The sequence below is a fragment of the Crocodylus siamensis genome, chromosome 6 (assembly GCF_052110815.1).
Source record: "Crocodylus siamensis isolate JL-2025a chromosome 6, ASM5211081v1, whole genome shotgun sequence".
In the NCBI taxonomy this organism is placed as follows: Eukaryota; Metazoa; Chordata; order Crocodylia; family Crocodylidae; genus Crocodylus; species Crocodylus siamensis.
Window position 1 is genome coordinate 15,452,735 of NC_143400.1, and position 24,479 is coordinate 15,477,213.

Consider the following 24,479-nt stretch of genomic DNA (forward strand, 5'->3'; position numbering starts at 1 on the left):
GGCCCCAATCCTGGCAGGCTGGAGCAGGAGGCTTCAGTCATCCCCTAGTCGTCATAGTCTCTCCCACGGTGCCTTCCCTGCCCGGAGGCGGGGGCACTGCCAGCCCCGGCTCCGTCACCTGCGCTGCATGACTCTCCTGGCTGAGGCTTGCTGCTCCCTCACCTCTCGAGACTGGGCTGGCCTGGTCCTGTTCAGTCCCCGTTATCCACTACAGCAGCCTCTGCTCTGCTGTCCCTGGACGCAGTGACTAGCTGGGGGCCAGGTGCTCCCCTCCCACCCCAGTCCTGGCCCTGCCCTCCACAGCACACCCCAGCCTGAGGAAGCCTCCAGGGGCTATCTGGACTCAGTTCACGGCCCCTGGCACTGTCAGCATGACCGCAACCAGCCCTAGTGTAGCAGAGACCCTGGCGCCTCCAGGGTCCTAATGTGCCCGTCCACTTGGCGTCCTGCCCCTTTGACCCCGGTCTCTGTGGTGGGGGATCTTTGCAGCTGGATTCTCCCCCTTTGGGTGCCCAGTCCATCACAGAGAGGGGCTGGGAGAGGGACTCTGCAGCCTACCCTCCCCCAAGGCCTTCAGCTTCCCCACCTAAGGGAGGGGGGTCGTGGCCAGCCTCAGAATGGGGTGGGGGCCGCAGCAGGGCAGGGCCAAATACAGAGCTGGGAGCTGCATTCCCAGGCCCACCCCCGCCCCAGGATCAGGCCCCCCTGGGCTTTCCCTACCACCTTCCGAAGCCGCGGGAGCCTTTTTGCAAGGCTCCTCCAGGGCTATTTTTCTCCCCCACCCACATTTGCTCTCCTGTCTGCTGACGTTACAGCTCCTGGTTCAGGACGAGGGGTATAAAACGGCAGGAGAGAGGCAGGCACGGAGCTGGAGACACGCATAGAGGCAGAGCCAAGCCCAGCTGCTGGCTCAGCTCTGCTCCGCAGCCAGCCTCCCTCTGCAGAGCGCACACACGATGAGAGCCCTGGGCTTCCTCCTCCTGTCCCTGAGCTGCTGGGCCCAGAAGATACCGCGCCTGAGGTTCACCCTGCCAGGTGAGACACGGGCGAGGGCACAAACTGGTGCCTGGCGGGGCTGGTACGATGCCAGGGATCTTTGGGGTTGCCCCTCGAAGGATGCGGGAGGCTGTTTTGGTTTTGGATTTTTTTTTTTTGGGGGGGGGGGGGGGGGGGGGTTGTTAGGCTGGGGACAGGTCTCCTGGGGCTGAGTCTACCCAAGAAACCTCTTATTTTTATATTACGTGGTTTGTTTCTGGGCTGGGGGGCACAGTGCCCCCAGAGCAGACAGGTTGGGATGCCCAAGGGAGGAGGGCCTTGCTTGCTGCTGGGACCTGCACCCCAGGGGGGTCCACGCTGGCTGGGGCTGGGGCTGGGGCAGGGGCAGGGACAGGGGCAGGCTGGCAGGTCTGTGCATGAAGAGATTCTCCTGCCTGCTGCTGGCACCCTCTGCAATGCAGAGAAGCCTCGGCTGCTGCAGCCTCTCTGCCTTGCTCAGAGAGAGCTGCTGGCAGAAGAGTCAGATGCACACCCCGTCCGCCTGCCCACCACCAAGCCATGCCTGCCCGCTGGGGTGGGGGGTACAGAAACCCCCTGGGCTCTGCCACAGCGCGGCGCCTCTGCAGTCGTCTCTGCAGCCTGGTGCCTCTGGGTTCCTCTGCAGCTTGAGATGCACAAACAGCGATAGGGGGAAATACCCCCCACCCCCAGGCCTTCTCCCCCAGCCCCAGCCCCAGCCCACCCCCTTCTCTTTCTTGCCTCCCTGGGGAGATCAAAACTGTTGCAGCAGAAGGGGGAGGCTGCAGCTCCACTCCACAGAGGACGCTGACCCTGTGAGGGAGGGTGAGCCTGAGGAAGAGAAGGAGCAGGGGTTTGGGTGGGCATAGGAGCTCCCTCCCCTCCAGTCCCCACCTAGCTCCGCTCCCCCCCGCCCAAGTCCCCACCTGAGCGGTTTGGGTGACAGCCACCACACCCACATCCCATGGCCGGCTGGAGGACCCCAGCCCCAGGGCCCCAGTCTTGGCCCGTGGCAGCCCCAGACCCGCTCCAGCCCTGAGCCAGGCGCTCTTGCTGCTGGAGCCGGAGAGGATTCACCCTCCAGGCCCCAGGCTCATCTGGCCCAGAGACCCCACATCTGGATTAGTGCTGGGATGGGCTATTCTTGTGCACCCCCAGCTCATGCCCTGCGGCGCCTCCTCCAGCCAGCAGGAAGCTGAGGCCATGCCCTGCTGCATTGGAGCCAGTGGCCCCCCCGGCTCGATCCCAGGCTGGCGTTAACGCCCTGCAGTGACCTGGCTGCTCCCTCCCTGCTGGAGTTGGGGGTGGGAGGATGCCAAATGCAAGCAGCGTCCCTTGGCTCTGTGCCCCCTCCAGGAAGGCAGAGCCCTGCATGGGTGTGAGCCCCCCCGCCACTGCAGTGCAGGGCGTGTCCGGAGAGGCCGGGCAGGTCCGACAGGCAGCGCCAGCCCCCTGGCCCTGTCGGTATGGCGCTGCCCCTGTGCAGCACCGCAGACCTGCATGGGGCTGGACCCCAGCGTCCCCACTCCCCCGGGCCCTGTTCCCTGCCCAGCACTCATGTGGCTGCTGTCGGCAGCTGGAGCAAAGCGCAGACCCAGCAGCTACAAGCACCCACCCTCACGCCTCCCAGAGACAGCTCTGCAGAGAGCTCCCTCCCACCCCTGGGGGATTTCTGGGGGGGGGGGGCGCCAAGTCCACGCCCCATCCTCACCACCTCCACGGCACAGCCAGAGAGCCAGGATCGAAGCCAAGCTGCGGCGAGATGGAGTCAGGGGGGCTCCAGCCAGGTTGGGCACCGGGAAGGACACGCTTGGTGAGGGGTGGGCTGGGACGCCACCCTCATCACCTCGCTGCCCCCAGACTCTCCGGCTCTGAGCTTCGAGGATGGGGAGAAGCCCGCAGCCATGTCCCACGACCCGGGCTCGGAGCAGCTGTACGTCGGGGGCCGGGGAGCCGTGCACGTGCTGACGTTCACCGAGGCCGAGGTCAACCAGACCCGGGTGAGAGCTGGGGCAGGAGGGGGTGGCTTGGCTCCTTGTTGGCTCCAACCCAGACCCCTCTCCCCATGGCTTCGGGGCCACAGCCCCAGCACCAGGTGCCGTCATGGGGGATGGGAGATCTGGCACCTGCCTGAGGGCCCCCTCCACCCCAATCCCCCCAGCTGGGGCAGGGAGCACTTCACAAGACCCCCATCTCCCCCAGCCCAGAGCCTGCAACTTTGCTCAGGTCAGCTGCTGCCAAGGCAACCACATGTCCATGGGCAAGGCTTGCTTGACACCAGCAAGGCCCCGTGGTCCAGGCCTGGGTATGGGTCCAGGTCTGTGCAGGGCATCATCCCCTTGCACGGGTGACAGGCAGTGGCTGTTACAGGGTCACCCTGGCCCTGGCTCCCAGCTCTGCCCTGGATGCTTCAAGTGCCTCCTTGGTGATGCTGAGACACCCACGAGGCCTTTTTCCCCATCCCAGGGGCCACAGGGTAGGTCTGATGCCCACGCTCTCCTTCCAGGTTGTCCTGCCGGCTGAGGAGAAGGCACTGAAGGACTGCAAGAGCCGGCCAGGGGCCCAGCAGGTGAGAGGGGGTCCTGGGAGGGCCTGGCCCCAGGGACCCCAGCTTCAGGCACCCCCAGAGGCGAGAAGAGAGTCTAACACCCCCACGTGAACCGCCACTTGCCTTTGGCAAGGCTTGGAGCTGGTGTCACGCAGCAGTGGCTGTCCCCACCTGTCCCCATGCCCCTCAGCCGCTGTGGGGCAAGGGCAGCACTCGGATGCCTGGGTCCGATTCCTGGTTCCCCCATGACCCAGTGCCTGTCAGGGCAGTGCCATGCGTGTACCACCCATGGGGGGTGGGCAGGGGGCAGACGTGGCCTGAGGGCCACTGGTGCCAACCAGCTCTCCTACTGTTGGGGATGGGGGGGCTCTCCGTACAGGCCGAGTGCGAGAACTTTATCCGTGTGATCCAGCGGCTCAACAGCAGCTCCATCATTGTTTGCGGCACCAACGCCGGCTCCCCACGGTGCTGGTTCCTGGTAAGTGCATCCCATGAATGACGGGGATGAGCTGGCTTCAGCCCCCGGTCAGTAGCACGCCCAAGACCTGACCCGCTGAGGCTCCTGCAGCGCAGGGGATGTGGGTGCAAGCTGGGATCCAGGACTGCCGTGCCCCTTCCTCCTCGCCGGAAGGGGGGTCGCGTGGTTGGAACTGGGGACGATTCGGGACACCTGGGTTCCTTTCCCAACTCTGTCCCCGGCTCCCATGTCCTTCCCCGCTCGTATGCTGCGCATGACCGCCGCCAGCCTGCCGGGATCAGAAAGACCAGCTGGACCCCGCGGCTGGTGTGTGACCGCCCTGTCCCTTCCCTTCCCTCCCCAGACCAACGACATGAAGCTGCAGCAGAACAAACTGGGCCGGCTCGTCTCCATCAACGGGGAAAACCTCTCCCCTGCGTGGCCATCGCAGCCTGCCGCCACCATTGCTGTGGGTAAGAGCCCCTCTGCCCAGCTCTCTCCTCTCAGCAGAGACCCCCAATAATGTGTGTTTGTGGGTGTGTGGATCTCCACTGATATAACAGGGGGCTGGGAGCCAGGACTTCTGGGCCCTTTCCAGTTAAGGGAGGGATCTTCAGGGCTTAGCTGGGGACCAGGACATGCAGGTCCGCTCTGCTCTGTCATTTGTGGGGCTGTAATTACAGCTGGGCTTTATACTTTTTTGTTGTCCATAAAGCCATTGCATTGCAAACCAGGCGTCCACCACAGATGTTTCAGCTCCTTGGGCATCTCCAGAGAAAAAGACCTTGCTTTCTAGCACGAAACAAGTTCCTGGTTTCTGGGAAGAAAATGATCCGGGGCCCAGAGGTCTTGCCCAATCGAAACATCTTTGGGTTTTTCCAGCTCTTCTCTTTTTTTTTTTTTTAATGTTAAAAAGTAAAATTTAAGGGAACTTGGCCTAGAAAAACGATTTCCCTGAAATATCAACTATTTCCACTTGGAAGATGTTGAATCTGCAGGAAAAAAGTCAGAATGTGGTGAAACAAACAATTTTGGTGGCCTCAAATTGGCATATTTTTCACCCAAAAAGGTTGGTGGGGGAAAACGCTGCCCAGGTCTGAGCTCGCCCCTCCCTGGGGCCCAGGGGGGAGACAGGGGTTTTACATTCAGAGCACTCACCGGAGGTCACATCTAGTCCAGCGCCCTGCTCGAGACAGGATCATCGCAGTTAGACCATCCTCACCCAGGGTTGGGCAACCCCGAAGTTTCCCCAACTTTGCGAATAGTTTTGGTCCCTCTGAAAATCCTCTTGTTGGGGTCTGGAGGCAGCTGTCTGGTTGTGCTGGAAGGGGCCGGTAAATCCAGGCCTCAGGCTTTTGCTGGTTGACTGTCAGGGCCAGGAAGGGCTCTTTTTCCCCCTCACAAATGCTCCTGGCTTTTGGGGTTTCTTTTCCACCTTCCCGAGGAGCATTGGGATGTTGGCCACAGCTAAGGCTGGGGGTGGTGACTGAGGTGTCACGACTAGTGCTTGAATCCAGCCGGCGGTGGCACAGGGGAATCAGCAGCACCGTCTCTGCCCCATGCGTGCCACCATCTCTCCACTGAGTTCAGGCCTCCTCGTTGCTGTGGGGTCTGGGTGGCAAGTGGCAGCTCACAAATTTCCCCTCCCCTGGTCTCAGTGGGTTTTAAAAGCTTTGGGAAAACCCCTCGTGTGTAATGACCAGGCGCATCACGGATGCCCCTTAACTCACTCCATCTCTGGCTCATGTTGCAGAGGGCAACCTGTACTCAGCGCTGTCCCAGCAGAAAAGCACCATCCAGAGGAGCTATGGACCAAAAAGGCTGCTCAAGACAGAAGACAAATGGCTGGCGGGTAAGAGATGCTCCCTGCGGGCCGGCTCCTGGAGGGTGCTCTCCCCAGGCGGGTTCGGGGGATTCTGTGAATCAAGGGTCTCGCTATCCCGGCCTTCATTGCTGGCTGCTCCCTCCATGCTGTGGGGGCTGACCAGGTGATCCCCGCATGCCCCTGCAGCAGGGAGTGCCACAGGTGACCCCCATCCCATAGCAGTGGTGTGAGCTGGCAAAATCATAAGCCACGGCTTCAGAAGGAGCTCTCTGCAGCCTTTCATCTACATATGAGGTAGGCAGGAAAAGCTGGTGCTGTGGGGACTGGCTGGATTAGAGAGGTAGGGAAGGGGATGCAGATGGTCCAGATGTTCTACCCCAAGAAGCTGCAACTGCCAAATTGATGAGAAAGTTCACAACTCTCATGATACGGGAACATAGGAAAGCCAGGCTGGAAGGGATCAGCAGGGTCACATCTAGCCCAGCCCGCTGCTCAAGGCAGCGTCACCCCTGGTTAAACCATCCCGGCCATACGTCTGCCCAACCTGCTCTTGGATGGAAACTCCACCACCTCTCTAGGTGCCTGTTGCAATGCTGGACCACCCTCTGTGTCAGAAAGATCCTCCTCATCTCCAGCCTCAGTTCCCCCTGCTACAACTTGAGGCCATTGCTCCTACTCCTGTCCCCCACAGCCACAGAGAGAAGCCCATCTCCATCCTCTCTGCCATTGCTCTTCAGGGATTTGAGGATTGGTATCAAATCCCCCTCAGTCTTCCCTTCTCCAGACTAAAGAACCCTATCCTGAGACCCCTCCGGACACCTCGTGATAACCCATGTTGAACTGAACGTCCTTGCTCCTGGGACACTGAGGGAGCCACAGCTTGTCCTTATATTTTACGTCTCCTGATATATAGTGAGGACCTGGAAGCTCCTTCAGGGGCTTAGAGTAGAGAAAGCAAATCATCGCATTAAGAGAAAACTCTCATGATCGTTTAAGCCGCCCTTGTGATTTTTGGAGGAGGTGAGGTTGGTGATCAGGGTGACTTTTGCCCCCACCGTCTGGCTAGTCTTCAAGGAAAGGAGTCCCAGGGCCAGACCAGGGTGCCCAAAGCACCTGTGAAGTTATTGCACACTGGGTGTCTCTCCCCTTGCTTCCCCGCAGACGCAGAATTCATCAGTGCTGCCTTGCTGCCGCAGAAGGAAAAGACTCTGGATGAAATCTTCTTCTTCTACAACGAGCTGAACAAGATGGCAGGGCTCGATGAGGAGCCAGTGAAAGCCCAGATCGGACGGGTGTGCAAGGTACGAGTGTGCTGGCCCAGGCCGGCTGAGAGCTGCAGTCTTCGCCTCCCTCTGAGGCTGGGGCCATTAATCCCGGTCTTCTGGGGGGAGTTGTCAGCAGGGAGGTTAGCTGATCCTGGAGGCCAGAGCCTCTTTGGGCTCCAGATCTTTTGGCCACAGCTGGAGGCACTGGGTGTTGGCTGCAGCCCAGGCTGGGGATGGCAACTGGGCTGTGCCAATGATCCTGCTGGGACCAACCCTGGAGGACCTTGGTTAGAGCAGTGGTTCTCAACCTTTTTTGTACCAGGACACAACTGTAAACATCCATGGCCAGTCCCAACCCAGTGCCCCTCACTCCCAACCTGCTGCCCCCACCCCTAGCTCCCCAGTGTGTGGGGCAGGGTAGGTGCGTTGGGTCCTAAGCACCCCTTGCAGGCTGGAGCTCTGCCAGCCTGCCAGGGAAAAGCCGTGGTTTCCCAAGTTTTTCTGCTTTAAAGGAGAATCCATTTTTAAAGGTCGTTTGCAGCTCTTTTGTATATTCTTGTGACCCACTTTTGGGTTGTGACCCACAGGTTGAGAAATGCTGGGCTAGAGGGTCTTGTCCCTCCATGCAGGCTCAGACGGATGCTGTGATGGGGTCAGGAAGGAATTTTACCCCCTGGTCAGACTGGTACGGACTGGGGAGGCTTCACCTTCCTCTATAGTGGGGGCATGGCCTCTGCCTGGGATCTCTTGAGTGTATGTTAACAACCTTTTATAGAAACAGGCCATGGTCCCGCGCTTTCCCTGCGGCAGGTTCGGGTGTGATGTCTGTGTTGGGTCAGGGTTGACGGTCGTCTTATGTAGAGTTGAGATGATGGGTTTGTTTGGGGTGGTTTGGGCAGGGCTGATGCTGCCTCAGGCAGGGGGTTGGCCCACATGTGGCCTCTGGAGCTCCCTCCCAGCCCCACTGCTCTGGGATTCAGTGATTCTCTTCATGGCCCAGCTATATCGTGATCAGTCGCCACCATGGCTCTACTGGGCGAGATCCGGGGTAGGCCGAGAGGATCTGCCAGTGTGTCTTGGGCCAGCCGTGGAGGCCGGGGGGTGTCTCTGGCAGGAGGCACCCCCAGAGCTCCAGGCCGTTCTCCCCGCAGGTGGACGAAGGTGGGAAGAGCCTCCTCGTCGACTCCTGGTCCACTTTCCTCAAGGCGAGGCTGGTCTGCGGCCACCCTACCGAGCCCCAGCGCTTTCACCGGCTGCACGACGCCTTCCTGCTCAGCGAGGGGCGGCAGGGTGGGGGGGTGTTGTACGGCATCTTCTCCAGTGCCTGGTGAGCAGGGGGCATGTGGGTCAGGGGTGCAGCCAGGGCATGTGGCCTTGGGGTGGCGAGGGCAAATGAAGGGGAAAGTCTGCTTCAGCTCTCTGCACTCTGCTTCTCCCACCCCAGCTGCCTCTGAGGCCTGGTGCTTTCGTGACACCAATGGCAGATGAGAACCAAGGCACCTTTTCCTCTGGAGAGCCTCAGCCTGCAGAGAAGGGGAGGATCAGATGGGGGCTGGGAGGCCAACACCTGAACTCACAGGCAGAGAGCACTGAAGACAGTGGGTTCAGCCCGAGTCAGTCATTCAGGGAGAGTGGGGGGGGGGGGGTTGCCCCCACCTGAGCCCCTGTCCCTGCTCCGGAGCCAGCTGGGGTCTGCAGAGACAGCAGGTCCCTTCTGTTTGGTGTCATGAGGTTGCTTTGTCTCAACCCTGCTCCTTGCTTACACGGCCAGCACCAGCCACCTCTGCCCCTCACTGAGTGGACCAGGGAGACTCAGTCCCACCAGGGCTGCACCCAGGGGCCGGGAACGCTCATGGCTCCCCCTCAAAGGAGCTCCTGTTTTCTCCCTGCAGGGGCACGACTGCCATCTGCACCTACTCCATGGACAGGGTGAACCAAATCTTCCGGACCTCCAAGTTCAAGGGGTACAGCAGTGTCATGCCAGCACACAGGCCCGGCACGGTAAGCACTGTCCCTCAAGGTCCCCACGGCGTGGGCAGCCTGGCACAGCTCCCGTGAGTAGGGAAGGGGCCTCCGTGGTTGGCAGTGAGGAGAGGGCACGGTGGGGTGTGCAGAGAGCTGCCAGCAACCTAGATGGTGCCATCAAGAGGTCTCCACCAGTTTCACACATTTTTAAAGCACAAATATCTTGCTCTTTGTTCCACTCAGCTTCGGTTTCTGCGTGATCAGACCTGACTTCTCCCCTCCTTTTCCATCCTGAGGAAAGGTATTTTTAAAACTGAAGCCAATTTTTCCAGGAAAGAATCCTGTTTGGGAGGGGAAAAACGCAAAACACTTCATTCTGAGACGGACAAAATTAAGCATTTCCAAGTTTTATGCCCCAAATCAAGGCATTTGGTTTTAAAAAATGGAACATTTCCAACTGCTCAGTTATTTCTTCCCATTTCAGCTAAAACCACTGAAGAGATTTCTTTGAGAACAGTTTTTGTCCCTTTGGAAATCCTCTTGTTGGAGTCTAGAGGCACCTGTCTGGTTGTGGTGGAAGAGGCTGGTAATTCCAGGCTTCAGGCTTTAGCTTGTTGCATGTTAGGGCCATGAAAGGACTTTTTTCCCCTTCATCATGGGCAACTGGTGCTTCCTGAGTCAGAGGGGGCACTTGCCCCCCCAGTGGCCAGTCAGCAACTGGTGGGGAGGGGGCCCTGTGACTGATCCCACCAGCTGGGGTGGGGGGGTCCCTCCATGGCTGATCCCGCCGACCCCCAAGTGGCAGCAGTGTGCCACTGGCACTTCTGGATGAGCGTGATTGGCCACAGGGGGACTATGGGGATTGCTTCTCCTGGCACCCCAACTCACCGGCCGGCACTCTCAGGGGGCACGAGCACTCTCGCCTACCCCCCGTGCCTGGGAACACTGGCTGTCAAGAGGTGCACCAGCTCTCTCAGGGGGTGCATGTGCACCCCCTACATGTTGCCACTGCCCCTCATAAATGCTTCTGGAGTTTCTTTTTTACCTTCCTGTGAGGCACTGTGAGGTTCAACAAGGACAAATGTAAAGTCCTGAACTCAGGATGGAGCAATCTCATGCACCAGTACTGGCTGGGGACCCCCTAAGCAGCAGCTCTGCAGAAAAAGACCGGGGGGTTACAGTGGACAAGCTGGATAGGAGCCAGCAGTGTGCCCGTGTTGCCAAGAACACTAAAGGCATCGTGGGCTGCACTGGTAAGAGAGTTGCCAGCAGATCGAGGGCAGTGATTCTTCCTTCTATTCAGCACTGGTGAGGCCATATCTGCTGTCCTGTGGCTACTTTTGGGCCCCCCACTGGCCCACTACAGAAAGGATGTGGACACGTTGGAGAGAGTCCAGTGGAGGGCAACAAAAATGGTTCAGCGGCTGGGGCACGACTTGTGAGGAGAGGCTGAGGGCACTGGGCTTATTTAGTTTGGAGAAGAGAAGACTGAGTGGGGATTTAATAGCAGCCTTCAACTCCCTGCAGGGGGATTGCAAAGAGGATGGAGCTGGGCTGTTCTCAGTGGTGACAGATGACAGGACAAGGAGCAATGGGCTCTAGTTGCAGCAAGGGAAGTTTAGGTTAGATATTAGGAAAAAAGTTTCTCATGAGGAGGGTAGTAAAACACTGGAAGAGGCTACTCAGAGAGGTTATAGAGTTTCCATCCTTGGAGGTGTTTAAGACCTGACTAGACAAAGCCTTGGCTAGTTGGGGCTGGTCCTGCTTTGAGCAGGGGGTTGGACTACATCTGACCTGAGGTCCCTTCCAACACGAATTTCCTACAATGCTATGATTCTAGTAGGATGTTGGCCACAGCTAAGACTGGGTTGTGACTGCAGCATCCTGCTGTTTCTCCTGCCTGAACTTAGAAACCCCAGTGGTTCCTGGCTTGGAGGGTCTTACCTTTCCATTCAGGCGTCAAACTAGATGCTAGATGTGGAATAGGAAGCAATTTCTCAGGTCAGACTGGTGTGAATCGAGGGGCAAAACTTGGAGCCATTTTGGAGCTTTCTCAGGTTGCCCCTAGGGCCCAGGCTCCATGGCCCTCTCCAGCCCCAAAAGCCAAAGAAGCTCCATTTCTCCACCAGTTAGTTACAATGGGTTGAAGAACTGCGGCCAGGTGCTTTCCCTCCCCCTCTGCTGGATTAGCCTCCACTTTCCTGAATATGTGGGAGCAGTGCCATGGGGTCAGTCCTGTATGCTGAGAGCCCCTTCTCCCCTCTGGTTGTCTCTCAGTGCGTGCCCTACAACTCCCCCAATGCCCCACCCAAGGCCACACTCAGCATCATTAAGGACTATCCAGAGATAGAGCAAGTCATCTACCCCGAGGGGCAGCGTCCCCTGTACATGCTGCAGACCAACGACACCTACACGCAGGTGGTGGCTGACCGGGTCCTGGATGCCAGCAATACCTCCCACACCGTCCTGTACCTCGGGACAGGTAGGTGAGGAGGGAGTAGGTCCCTTGGGGCCTTTGGGGAGCCACAGCAGGGGGAGAGGCTGTCTGCATTTACAGTGGATGTAGATGGGCGTAGAGCACAGACAAGATTCTGAACCCAGCATCCTTCCTCCCAGCCCCTGTGCTCGAAATATGTTCTCCTGCTGCCCTTCAGAGCAGGGGACAGATGCCAGGAGTCCTGATTGACTTCCCTTCTCTAACTGCTAGCTCCTGCCCCGCAGTCAGAGACAGGTACAGGACCTGGGGTTCCGGCCACCAGCGTCCCTGCTCCCTCAAGCAGCAGGGACAAGGCAGGGCTGGGGCACATTATATGCCAGCCTTGGGGCAGACAGAGTCCACCACTAGTTACTCTGCTTCTCCCCATGCAGGAGACTGTCCTCTATCAGGCAGCCACATCCTTTCCTGGCCTGGGCAGGGGCACAGCTTGCCCTAGGGCAGTGGCCACCAAAGTGAGGTGTGCGCACGATCCATTGGGGTGCAGGAAGAAAATATTAGAACTCCTATTTATTTTTTATCTAAAAAAATAAGAAAGAAATTAAGCTTTACTAATATTTAATATACGGATTAACACTGGTGCCCTCACTTGGTCCGTATGTCAGACGGTCACATGTCACGTACGGTACGCGAGGTATCCCGAGGGAAGGGTGGGAGTTCCACAATGTGGAGGGGTTGACAGTGGCGCCCTCAGTGGCACTCCCATTAAATATACGTATATTGGGGGTGTGCGCTCAAAAATTGTTTACTGATAGGGGCGTGTGATGAAAAAAGTTTGGAGACCGCTGCTCTAGGGTGTTAATTTGACTCTAGTGCCCACCAAAGAGGGCTCGATGTCACCATGGTGTCACAGCTGACTGGAATGGGATGGCTTTTGGGGTCATTAGCAGGCACCAGTGACAAAGCCCGTTGGTCCAGCAGGTCCTGAGCTGGCCTCTTTGCTGGAAGACTGAGGCTGCCTGAATCATGGAGACAGTTGGGATAGCAGGGCTACCAGGAGAGCTGTGGGTTGTGGATGCAGAAACGTAAGCAGATGCAGGCCCGGAGTAGATAGCTAGCACCCACCACAGCTGTGCATGTGTCCTGCATTCTCCTGTCTTGCTCGGGGCAGGGTTGATAAGGGTGGGGATCCTACCTCTATTCCCGTGGCACCGCTGAGGGCCAAGTCCTTGCAGAGCCCCAGTGACAGCACTGGGACCTGGAGTTCATCCAGAGTGCAGAGCAGCTCCTTCCTCAACTCTCTGGGTCTTTTCCCAATGCAGATAAGGGGAAAATCCACAAAGTGCTGCAGGGCGAAGGGCAGACTGTCATCATTGCTGAGCTGAGTCCCTTTCGAAGAGAAGCGCCCATCTCTGGCCTCATCCTGGATGCTTCCACAGTGAGCTCCTGCTCCCCTCCTCCTGTTACAGACATCAGACTGTCACCCCAAAGGTCCCTCCACCCCAGTGTCCTCTCTCCTACAGTGGCAGTAGCACATGCTCTAGAGCAGACCTGTGGTTCTCAACCAGGGTGACACAAGATCCCTTTACAAGGGTGCCATATGGCATGAGCACTGAGGTGTGCAAACACCTATGTGCAATTCACAAAAGAAACCTAGAAATTTCCAGTGGCACCAACATCCTGGGGCTCACTGAGTTCTTTGCAGCAGCAGAATTGCTTTAATATTATCCTACAGTTGAGAAATGAGTGAAAGCTGAGAGCTGGGATTTCCCAAGGGAGGTCAACAATGGTTAAGAAGCACTGGTCTTCATCCCCTTTTTGGGTCTGGCGGTACAAAAATGCGGCCTCCTGTTAGTTTTAAACCTGCCTCCTGTTCATATCAGCGGGGCCCCCCGGTTCTCAAATTCTGGGCCTCAGTGAATAACCCCGTTCCCTTTATCCACACCCTGTGTGATTTCATACACTTCTGTTATATCCCCCCTCCACCTTTCCCTTTCTGAACATTTTACCTGAGAATTTCTCCTGTGTCTTGTTGGAAACCTAATCCAGGGCCTGGCCCAGCTCCAGCTAGAAAAGTCAGACAGGGTTTTGCCTGGTCCCAGTCACTCCCAATATATACCTTCCTTTTCCTTACCAGTTACTTTTAACCCTTGACTAACCCAGCCCCTCCTTGGCAGGGATACCTCTATGCCAGCACTGAGTTCGAGGTGACGCGCCTGCCACTAGCAGACTGCGGGCAATACAGGGAGACCTGCTGGAAGTGCGTCCTCGCCCGGGACCCGTACTGCGGATGGGATCTGGAGAGCAATAGGTGTTCTGCTGTGTCCCAGGAGGCGAATGCCACGACCAGGTCTGATCCTGCTCAGAGATGTAGGGCGGCTCGGGGGTTGATTTTGACCAGCCGTGTCTGGGGATCTGGTCCTTTTCCAGCTGCAGCCTCTGTAGTAATAAAGCCCAGGTCTCTAGTGAGCCATGCAGAATAGGAAGCATCCTGTCTGGTTACCCTGGTAATAAAGAAGGGCTAGAATAATGTTTGAAATGTATAGTTTCCCATCACAGAGGGTGAATGGGAATGATCCTTTCCCCCATGAAATGCAGCCACCTCTGGGTCGGAGCCGAACAGTTGCTACAGAACCAAAATCCTACGTCTGGCTGGAAGGGTATTGCAAATGCAGGCCTGGAGAGGAAGCTGTTGTAGGGGGAGGGGGGTGTATACAGCCAGCTTGTAGCTTGGTGCTAGCAGGAAGCTGGGGCCCAGGAGTGAGCTTCGAAGCAGGAGGCAGCCTGTAGGGTAAAGATCACGCCTTCCCCTGGCTGAAATGCTGCCCGCTTTGGGCTGTGAGTCCATCTTGTTGCTTCTACCTTCCTTTGCCCCTATTTTTTTGTTTCTAGCAGCTTCCTGCAGAGCCTGCATCCCGAGCCTGGGGACGTGTGTGAAGGTGTGGCAGGTAGGTCCGTGAGCCGTGCACTCACGGAGTTGTATTTGAACCCGTGTTTGCAAATCCCAGCCTGGCAGCCGAGTGTCAGGAGAGGTGCCATTCCCAGCAGAGAGGGCGAGGGAAAGCCGAGGGGGAGACAGATGTGAAACAAAGCAGCCTCGTCTCTTGGGTCTGGCTAGGCCTGGGGTGGCCAACCCATGGCACGTGTACCACAACGAGTGCACGCAGATGCTATGTGGCAAGTGGTATATATGGCAAGGAGCAGAGAGAACAGTAGTAGATAGGGAGGCAAGAGCAAACAGAGCAATTGATAGGTCAGGGAGGAGACAGCAGAGCAATGGATCGGGCAGCCAGAAAAGCAGCAGAAAGGACAGGGAAGAGAATGCAGAGCAACAGATTGGACAGCCTAGTGCTTCTGTAGCTGTGCCCAGCTGGCACTGTACTGATGGCATAGGGGGCACCTTCTTTGGTGTCCTAGTGGAGATGGGGTCTTAGGTCTCCGAGCAGGTAGGAGAGCATAATGTTGCCCCTTCCCAACTGTTCAGATCTGTGGGCCTTGCTTGAGACCTTCTGGCATGAAAACATTGCCACTAGCAAAGTGTTGCCCCTCGCTGGAGCATGTGCCTCTGAAGCTTTAAAGGCTGAGAGAGGTACCAAGCACTCAGGGCAGGATGGCTTTACACATCCAGCGTTGCACCAGCCATTATAAAGATTTTCAGGAAATCCCAAACCACGTGGGGGAGAAGGAAGCCGGGACTCTGCCCTGGGGCTGGCAGCAAGAAAATCACAGCAGTCATTGCAGTGTCTCCGTGCTTCTTTTCTGGCCCCAAAAAATCAGCTTCTCTGATGCACCCATTTTAGAGGGCTGATTTTTAGGGGGGAAATTGTGCGTGTAGTATGTGATTAAATATGATCTCTAACTCCCTGGCCTGGCGTTGTGTGGCACGAGGGCCGCAAGAGCCTGCAGCTTATGGAGATCCCTGAATGGCTTCACTCAGTAAAGACTGATTGTTCAAGGGTCACTTCCCTGAGGGGTTTCCTTAGCCATACATTTGGGATCTGGTGTGTAAACCTGAGTGGGGTTGGGCTGGGTGTTAGGATTTGGCACCTCTAAACCTCCTCTCTCATTATGTCCACCTTCCTGTCCTCCATCTTCCCGCCTCATCTACCTGGACACCAAATCAAACGCTTTCCTGCAAGACCAAGTGGCTCAAGAAGCCCTGAAGAAGGTGAGTGTTGACCCGACCAGCTACATCTACCTGCCCTGCCCCCTGCGTTCCCACCACGCCATCTACACGTGGGTCAAGGATGGCGCCAAGCAGTACCCGTGTGACATGGACGGGCACTCGTGCACACTGCGCTTCGGGGAGAACGCCCCCATGGACCAGGGTGTGTTCAAATGCACTGCCATGGAGGAGGGCTACGAGGAGGAGATCACTGTGTACAAACTCACGCTCAACAGTGCCACAGTCCCCCAGCTGCCTCTGATGATGCTGTTCCTCACCATTGCGATTCTCCTGTGCTAGACTCTGCCATTCGAGTAGATCTCATTACACTGCCAATGTCTTCTTTTTCCACCCCCCAACCCTTCCCCTACGAATCCTCCCTTCTCCCTTGGAGGATTCTTCCTTTAACAAATCCTGAAAGAAATGTGAGATGGTCCAGGAGCAAAGTGCCAGGGGGCTCATCACTGATCCTGAATTTGGACATCCGGATGGAAGACATGGCCATCTGGTTTTGGCAGCGGTAGAAAATTATATGTGAGCTTCCTTCCCAAAGTAGATGACACAGCAAAGCTGAGCAGAGCAAAGCCAATGGTGGTGAGGATGGTGGGGAGCTTGAGAAACCATGAGGGCAAATCTGCCTTGTGCTCTGCAGATGGAGGGCAAGTCCTTGTGTCCAGCACCAGGCTTAATGTCATGCTGATCCATGAAGGGTTTCCAGGATTTTAGCTGCCAGCTTGTATCATGGATGTTGGTCTAGACGCTGGGTGAGCTAGAGGGGCTGTTGATTTGAACTGTCTATCTAGCGCTTCTCTAAGGAACAGCCCTCTGGGAGAAGCACTGCGAGTGACTGGGTCTTTTCTACTCTGATTTCTAGGAGTTTGGTGCTTTTGCTGTCAGGTTCTTTCACATGGAGATGTCTACCGGTGCCACAAGTCTGAGGCTTCCTGTCCAGTTCTAAGCCATCACATAAACCATTCTCTTCAAGGTCATTTAATGGGTTATTTTGTATGTGATGCCATTTTGATTGCCAGCTCTGCTTTGGTTTGCTCAGGGTTGCATCCAGGTTTCTGAAGGGACAAGAAAACAGAGAGAAATCCAGAAGTCTGTGCTCTCCTCTCACTTGCGCTGGGGTAAATCCAGAATCATGCTGTCAGCTTTCAATAGCGTTTACACTGGGATAAGCAAGCACGCGCTAGTCCCGGTGTTCATAGGTGCTGATGACGGATTTCCTCAAGTGTACGATAAGTCTAGGCCCCAGGGTGTTTCTACCCGCTCTGCCAGGCCATAGCAGGGGTGTCCCATTCCCCTTGACAAAGCGGGACTGGTTTAAACTGGGGCCAGGCAGAGGTCTCAGCACAAAGAACTGGTGAGATGCGTAGGTGATACCAAGGCTCAGTTCAGTAAGACTGGATCAAATCCACTGTGGGCCACTAAGCACAGATGGGAAGGATGAGGAAGAGCTTTTGGGTGGACTTGAGAGAAAGGAGAATGGAGGTGGGGAGAGAGAGCTCGTGATCTGGAGTCTGCCAGTATAAACCTGTGCTAAAGCCATGGCATTAACTGGAGTGAGGGGCTGGGGAAGTCAAAGGCAGCTGGACATGATGCCAACCGCATCGCTCCCTGGCTTGCTGTTGACTACAGACATAAGCTGCGCCAGCCGCCAGGCTTGGCCCAGAATGAGCTTAGACACACAGGGATGCATCGTAGATCAGAGTCTGACCCGGAGACTCAAGAGTCGGGTTCGTTTGGCTCTTTCCACCTGCCCGGCGCTGTCAGCTGTTGTGGCAATAATATATACAGAGCTCATTATGCCACCTCTCAGCTTCCTGTGTCCAGCTGCCCAAGCTCTAAAGCGTGTAACTTGGAGGGAAAGAAAAGTCAAAGGTAATTCTGACTTGGAAACTCCAGGCCCCATTTCAGCACCTGCTCTGCTCGGCTGAGTGCTGCAGACCCCTGCTTGGTTTCTTCCTATCGGCCAAAAAGCCAACGCCACCTCCTGATTGTCAGCAAAAGATGGTTTTTAAAAAAATCTGTGTGTCCTTTTTGTATAACATTTTTTTTGCAAAATATAATAATAATAATAATGGCTGGAAAAAACCATCCCACCATGCTCCAACTGGCTGTTGTCAGCTGGATGAATGTAACTAAGGGACCACATTGCTTGCAAAAAGCCCCTAAGAACCCAAGACTTTAGTATAGCACTTGCTGCTTTATCTTTCTCGGTGCTGACTGTACTGGGGGTTGGTAGAGAGGGGTTATGGTCTGCTGAGCCATGGAGTGAGACCCGAGAAGTCCTAGCAGTAATTCCTGCTCAGTGAGCATCAGATTCCCCATGCTGTGCCTCAGTTTCCCCATGTAATACAGGAATAATGCTCCCACCCTCCCAGGCGTATTGTGACTGTGAAGGAGATGAGGTTTGAAAAGAATAACTGAGGGCCAGAGGGTCAGTTTATCAGGAAGTCCCACAATGGTGGGCCCCTGCAGCCAACACTGTCCCAGGATGATCTCACCGGCTGTTTTAGATCTAGCGTGGGAGACAGAGAGATGTGTGGGTGAGGGATAAGAATAGCTGCCAGCTGCTTTTCTCCTTGCATGGGGGACATGGGCATTGGTGCCAAGACCCACTCTGGGGATCTGTAAGAAGCAGGCAGAGCTGATCTTCTCAATGGTTCATTTCTTCTCCAGCCCTGCTACTGCTCTCTCCCCCCAACATGTACTTTGGGAGGGGAGGGGGGGCAGCAAGATCAGTGGGGCAGCGCTCAGGCGGTTGTCGCCGTGCCTGACATGCCGATACAGTGCCTAAGTGTGGGTGTGTTTTCTCCAGTCGTTTCCTCTGCAGGGAAGGAAGCAGAGCTCTTTCTGCAGCTGAGTCAAAGCCAACTTCAAGGCAGCATGCATGCAAGGGGGCTCTCAGACGAAGCCCGGTGCTAAGAATTAGGCTGTAATTTTAAAAGAAAGACACAAAGAGGTTGTTGTAAGCCATGAGGAGGCCCTGCTTGGAGGTCCCTGCTAGCAAAGGGAGATTGGGGGTTCCTTACGAGCCTGTCACTTCTTCCAGGGGTGATCTGGAAACCTCCTTCCAGCAAGGTAATGTTGTGTATCTGGAAAGCAATTCTCTGCTTTCCTCTCCGGAGGGAAGGCCCTGGTCCTGGGGATCTCAGAGGGTCTGCAGGGCTGACAGTGTGTCTGAAAGCAACACAATTTCTCTTGAAGCAGTGGGGGTGAGAGCAATCTAGCTCTGCAACAAGGACGCAGCATGGCTTCTCAGTAAAACCAGGCCTGCCTCTGCCTTTCATCTGCTGTGTAATCTTGCTGCACGGCTCTGTGCCTCGGTTTGCCCATCTGTACAACACAGCAGCTCAGTATTCATTTGTAAAGAGCATCACTGTTGAGAAGTCCAGGAGGGCCGGGGTCTCAGTTGCCGTGGCTCCAGGAAGCAGGGACTAGTGGTGAGAAGGATGCAAGTGAGACTATGATCACAGGTGATTCGCCATGTTAGTCTGAAGTCAGGCAGGGTAGACTTGCACCTTATAGACTAACTGAAGTAGATATACAATATAGATAGCCTAAGCTCTCATTAGTCCAAGCTCACTTCATCAGATGAAGTTATCTCTGATTTAGTCAGCCCATAAGGTGGAAATCTACCTTCTGACTCAATATGATGCTCATTGTTAAGTCTCCAGATCCTGGTTCTTCTACTTAGCGTAGTGAACAGGTCGGGCTTCCAGTTTCACTCTTTCTCCTTCCTAAAGAGCTGGACCTAAAACTGACTCCATTTAGCAGATGCCTCCCACAAGGCTGAGGGATATGGTCCAAGAGTTAGAAATGCAGTGTCACTAACATGGCGGCAGCTGCTGTTTTACTGAAGACTGCAGTCATGCAATGACATGAGAATAATCTCAGCTTCCTCCTTTCTTTATGAACTCAATTCTTCACCTTTGTGGTCGCAGAGAAAATCCTACACACGACCACTAGAAGCGTAAACCCCAGAAGACAAATGCAAAAAACCACAACTTAAAAAAAGCAAATCAAACCTTGTGATTTTTTTTTAGTCAATCTAATGATTATTTTGGGGGGCCTGGCTCATGATTCTTGAAGGTTTGGGGTCAGCAGCCCTGTCAGCCCCATGTCTGCGTCTGGGGAGAGCGCTGGACATTTTATATTCCCTGACAGTATAATGCTTCCGTCGCTAGAGGAATGCAGAGAGCTACCAGGAATTGCCTTGTCTTTCCCTTAGCAACCAACCCCGAGCTGCTCTTCTTTCTTGGAAGAGCAGAACTGACTGTTCTGCTGCCGTTCATGGTATATATCCTGCTTTGCTGTAGAGAGCTGACTATATCCGTGTGTGCTTTTCCCTTTTGTAACGTGATTTCCCCACCCCCTTCCTTCCCCCTAACCTTTTTCTGCTCTCTTCCGAATCAAAGGAAAGTGTAATGTGTGCTGGAGAATGGAATAAACATAAATGATAACCACGCCGGGTGTCTGCTTCTGCAGTGATACAGCCCTGTGGCATCTACCAGTCTTGTCGTCATCACGGGAGGAAGATGGTGCTGGCATAGTAATGTGCTTTCAGTCACGCTGGCTCTGTCCATGCTTGTCAGCTGTCATGAGCTAAGACAGGCCAGGAGTGGATTATCCTTGGATGGCTGATTTCCAAGGAAGCCAGGTGTCCTAGCATATAGTGGCAGGGGATCCCAGGGTTTCCACTGAGGCACAAAGCCATGGCACTTAATCAAGATTAAAGGGCATTTACCCACTCTCCTGGCTAAACAAATACCCGAGCCATCCTTTTTCTTCTGTTCCAGTTTCGGGTGCTGTGCCACGTTTGGCAGCACCAGTGGTTTTGTTTCAGCAGTGGCAGGAGCGACGTAAGACTTAGGTGTGGCCTGGATAACATACAAAGCATCAGGGCAGTGCAGTGCACCCAGATGCACAGGAACAAGCCATTGATTTGCATCAAAGGCCCAGCTCTCCTGGGGCTGGACAAAGGTGGGTGGCTCAGATGCTTCCTGCATTGCCTGCACCAGTCTCACCTTGGCATGAGCTGACTATGGCCAGCATGACTGCGTCTGCAGCTCCTGCCACCCGGGGATCCTCCCCTCCAGCTTTCCTTGCTGATCTCCCAATCTGCTCCAGGTCCCAGGAGAGCAATAACATCTACCCACCTGGAACTGGCTCCTTGGATCTCTCTGTCCCAACTCCCTCCCAAAATACTGCCCGGCCAACTCTTGGAAACCAGATGCTCCTTTACCACTGACCCATTGGTCTGCGCACTGTAGCTGGTGCTCCTCTTGCCCAGCCTGATCTGCAGCGATGGATTTGCACCGTTCCTACACCACCTCCAGCCTGCAAGGCTCAGACCCAGGGCTGCAGTACCCTCAGGGAAAGACAAATTCTGCCTTTGACTCCCATGCATCTGGGGGATGGGAAGGTCCCATGCAGGGGAGGTCAGAGGGGACAAAAGCCAGTGGAGAGAGGCAAGTGAGATGCTGAAGTGTGGTATTGTGCAGCTGGCTCCCCGCTGGCACCCAGATGCTGGGATGACTGCTAAAAAGCAGGGGAGATCTCCCTGGGGAAGGGAACAGTGATCACGAGAGGCTAACGTAGGACAGGGTCGGGGGGTCTCATCTGGGCTCTCCTGCATCTCCAAGATGAGGCTCTTGAGGGAGGCTCCCATAGTGTTCTCCTGGCAAGAAGAGGCAGGCCCAAGCCAACCCCCATCACAGGGACTAGGGCAGGCTCTGGACCTCAGGGAATGGTCCCAGGCTGGAGACACAGCACAGAGACTCTCCTGCCCTGCCGCTTCTTCAGTATACAGAGTGCCGGTGCTTTCCAGGGCCCCGGGGACAGAAACCTGAGTGGGTCAATTAGAGCATGGGCCTTTGACCTTGGGGAGGCCCTCTCACATCAGGTCCCAGCCCAGGGAAACCCTGGTCCTGCTAGCCAATGGACAATGGAGAGGGCTCAGAGCAAGCAGCCACCCCCTCCTCTCCAGCACACCTGGAGCCTCTCCATCAGCTCAGCCCTTGCGGCGTCCTCAAGGACAGGGGCTTGCTAGATCCTTGCTCACAAACAGGAGCTTTAGTGACATGGCGGGCAGAGGCCCTGCCAAAAGGCCCCTGCCCTAGGAAAGTCTGGCAGGTACATGCAGCACCCTGCTGGAGAGCAGAGTGGCACAGGGGCTTAGAGACCCGGGGCTGACCAGGCAGGGGAAACTCAGCCAGGAATAAACCCGTCTAGTGAACAGTTGATCTAACCCCAGGGGCTGGGTCTCGGTACCACACTAGTCAGCTCCTCACCAGCATCCTCTGTAGAGCTTCAGATGTGGTGTCCTTAGCCAGGTGGGGGGGCTTGTCTCCTACTGCACCCTCGTTCTCCTGTAAGCACTGCATGGCGTAGCCCGGCCGGACCAGCTCCTCCCTGATGTCCAGATTCGGGAGGGAGACCAGAGGGGCTGGAGCGCTGCAGGATGGTGACAGCAGGCTGGGGAAAGGGGCTCACGGGATGCAGTGGGGTCCCCCACAAGCAGTCAGGCCCTTGCTGTGTGAGAGCAAGGCTGCCTTCTAGGCAGCCAAGCCTCCACACACACTTGCCCCTGGCTGGTGTCATACAGTCTGATGCGTGGCCACATGGCTTGGACTGGATGTTGCTAGAGATGCTGGCCGCCAGTGGCTTCCACTGAGCACAGTAGGTGAGGTGATCAAACTCATCCAGCGCTGCCTCCTCCCACTGCCCCTGTGAGGAGAAGAGCATAAGAACAGAGCTGTGGCCTGAGCCCTGGAGATGCAGGAGCCTCACATGGAGCTGAGTGAGGACAGGCCTGGAGATGGGGATCTTGGTTTTGGATAGTCCAGGTAGGGACAGAGTTACCCAGTTAGATGGGGCTGGTGGCAACCTGCTGCGTTCAGGGTAAGCGGCACTGGTGTGGCTTCTGCTCGTGGGATAGGAGCAGACACATAACACGGTTATAGCAGAACAGCTGAGACACTGCAAGTCCCTCCCCAGCTTTTAACTCAGAATAACTTGCTCATGTATCCGCAACCCAGGACATCTTCCCCACGTGACCCCTTTTCCCACATATTGCCTGACTTAAGGCCCCTGTCCTCCCTGTTGCTTCTTTTCCCAGAAAGCACCATAGGAGAAAGCAGGGAAATCTCCACTTTGGGCTTTGCTGGTTGCCCCCCATTGCTTTCTGCTATATGCAGCCGAGTGTTTGTAAGCCTCCCTCAGAGGCACTGAGTAAGTTGACTCCAGATAAGCTTGGGGACTGGGCTGTGCAATGCTCCTGATAGGACCAAAGCCAGAGGATCCTGGCTAAAGAGGAACTTGCCCCTTCACTCAGGGTCAGCCCGATGCTATTTTGGGGGTCAGAAAGGAATTTTCCCCCACTGTCAGACTGGTACAGATTGGAGGGGGGGCGGGGGTCGCCTTCCTCTGTAGTGCAGAGCACAGCCTCTGGCTGGGACTCTTGAGTGTATGTTAACAACATTGTATAGAAACAAGATATTGGCTGCCACAGTCCCTCCACTTTCCCTGTGGCAGGTTTGGGTGTGATGCCTGGTGTTGTGTCAGGGATGCTGGTAGTTTTACAAAGAGTTTAGATGATGGATGTCTCTGGGATGGTTTACATAGAGCTGATCCTGCCTCAGGCAGGGCGGGTTGGACTAAACTGACCTCTGAACGTTCCTGCCAGCCCCACTGCCCTAGGACTCTATGACTCATTGGCGGGAGAAATCCCAGTAAGGCTGCACTCGATGGCTTGGAAGGGCAGCTCAGGAAGTCATTCCTAATGAGGAGAAAAACCACTGTAGTAAGCCAGCCTCTGTTTTATCTCTGCCCAGGTAACCCCCCATGGGCCCATCATGAGCCAACTTAATTAGCAATGCCCTGTACCACTGGGGAACTAGTAACTGGCTTGTTTCCTGCCCTGGTCCCTGTCTTTTCTCAATACAAACAGTCATTTCTTACCTCAAAACGTAGCAGCTGTGTGGTCTGGTTTGGCTGTAGTAGCTTGTCGTTATGACATACCAGGCTCTTGATGTAGGCCGGAACATGGGTTCATTGAGCTGGTCCGCTCAAAACTGTCTGGTCCTGATGACAGCTTCTACGTCAATGGGTCTTTCCCTATTGTCTGGGGTTGCTCTCTCCATGTCCTCCCTGGTGAATCCATCCAACAGTTCAGGGTCCCTATCTTCAGTAATTGATGGAAGGGCAGTCTGCAGCACCGTCACAAGATATGGCCAATCTTGCCCAGGTAACATAGGGCAGGGGAGGTTCCATGTGAGCCTAACAGGCATTTTATGCGTCTTGCCTAGGACCGTCACCAGTAAGTGGCGTCTCTCATAGGTCCGCTGCTTGCCACACACACAGACCAAGCAGCATGGACCCGGGTCTGCATGCATCCAGTGTTTACCATGGCTGTAAGAGTTTGCCCTCTGACTTGTGCGTCCACAACAGGCCTCAAGTAGTACAGTTCTGGGTCTGCCTGACCAAAACTACAATCCATCCTTTCAACCCAACCTTCGCCAGATTTTGGCTCCAGATCATGCTGTGGGAAACCCTGGCCTATGCTACGGTGAGGGAACTCAGTGTGGCAACACCAGGCCAGGTGCCTAGTACTGCCACACCATGCACACCTATCTTCACAAGGTGTTGGCCCCGGCTTGTTATCTTGTCTGGCCCTGACAGAGGGAAAGCCTTGGGGCCATGGCTCAATTTGCAGTCCTCGCTTGTGGACACGTCTCTCAGCCTGTTTCCACTCCTGTTTCCACTCCATATGCTTCCACTATCCGTACTGCCTCATCCA

The 24,479-nt window shown here is 55.7% G+C and overlaps 1 protein-coding gene across 4 annotated transcripts; it reads left to right on the forward strand.

Moving 5' to 3' along the window:
* The first annotated feature begins 863 nt into the window (after positions 1 to 863).
* LOC149861242 (semaphorin-7A-like) lies at positions 864 to 20,142 on the forward strand. 4 transcript variants are annotated; one of them, XM_090053928.1, is made up of 15 exons: positions 864 to 1,035; positions 2,875 to 3,014; positions 3,521 to 3,583; positions 3,942 to 4,040; positions 4,384 to 4,492; positions 5,773 to 5,871; positions 7,006 to 7,145; positions 8,261 to 8,436; positions 9,002 to 9,110; positions 11,352 to 11,556; positions 12,831 to 12,946; positions 13,686 to 13,858; positions 14,401 to 14,456; positions 15,648 to 15,676; positions 16,548 to 20,142. In XM_090053928.1, the coding sequence occupies exons 1-15, from the start codon at positions 957 to 959 to the stop codon at positions 16,629 to 16,631; spliced, it is 1,677 nt and encodes a 558-aa protein (XP_089910054.1). In that variant the 5' UTR covers positions 864 to 956; the 3' UTR covers positions 16,632 to 20,142. The 4 variants fall into 4 exon arrangements, with proteins under 4 accessions (XP_089910054.1, XP_089910055.1, XP_089910052.1 ...); XM_090053929.1 differs by having other exon boundaries at positions 14,404 to 14,456; XM_090053926.1 differs by having other exon boundaries at positions 15,648 to 20,142.
* The last annotated feature ends 4,337 nt before the right edge of the window (positions 20,143 to 24,479 follow it).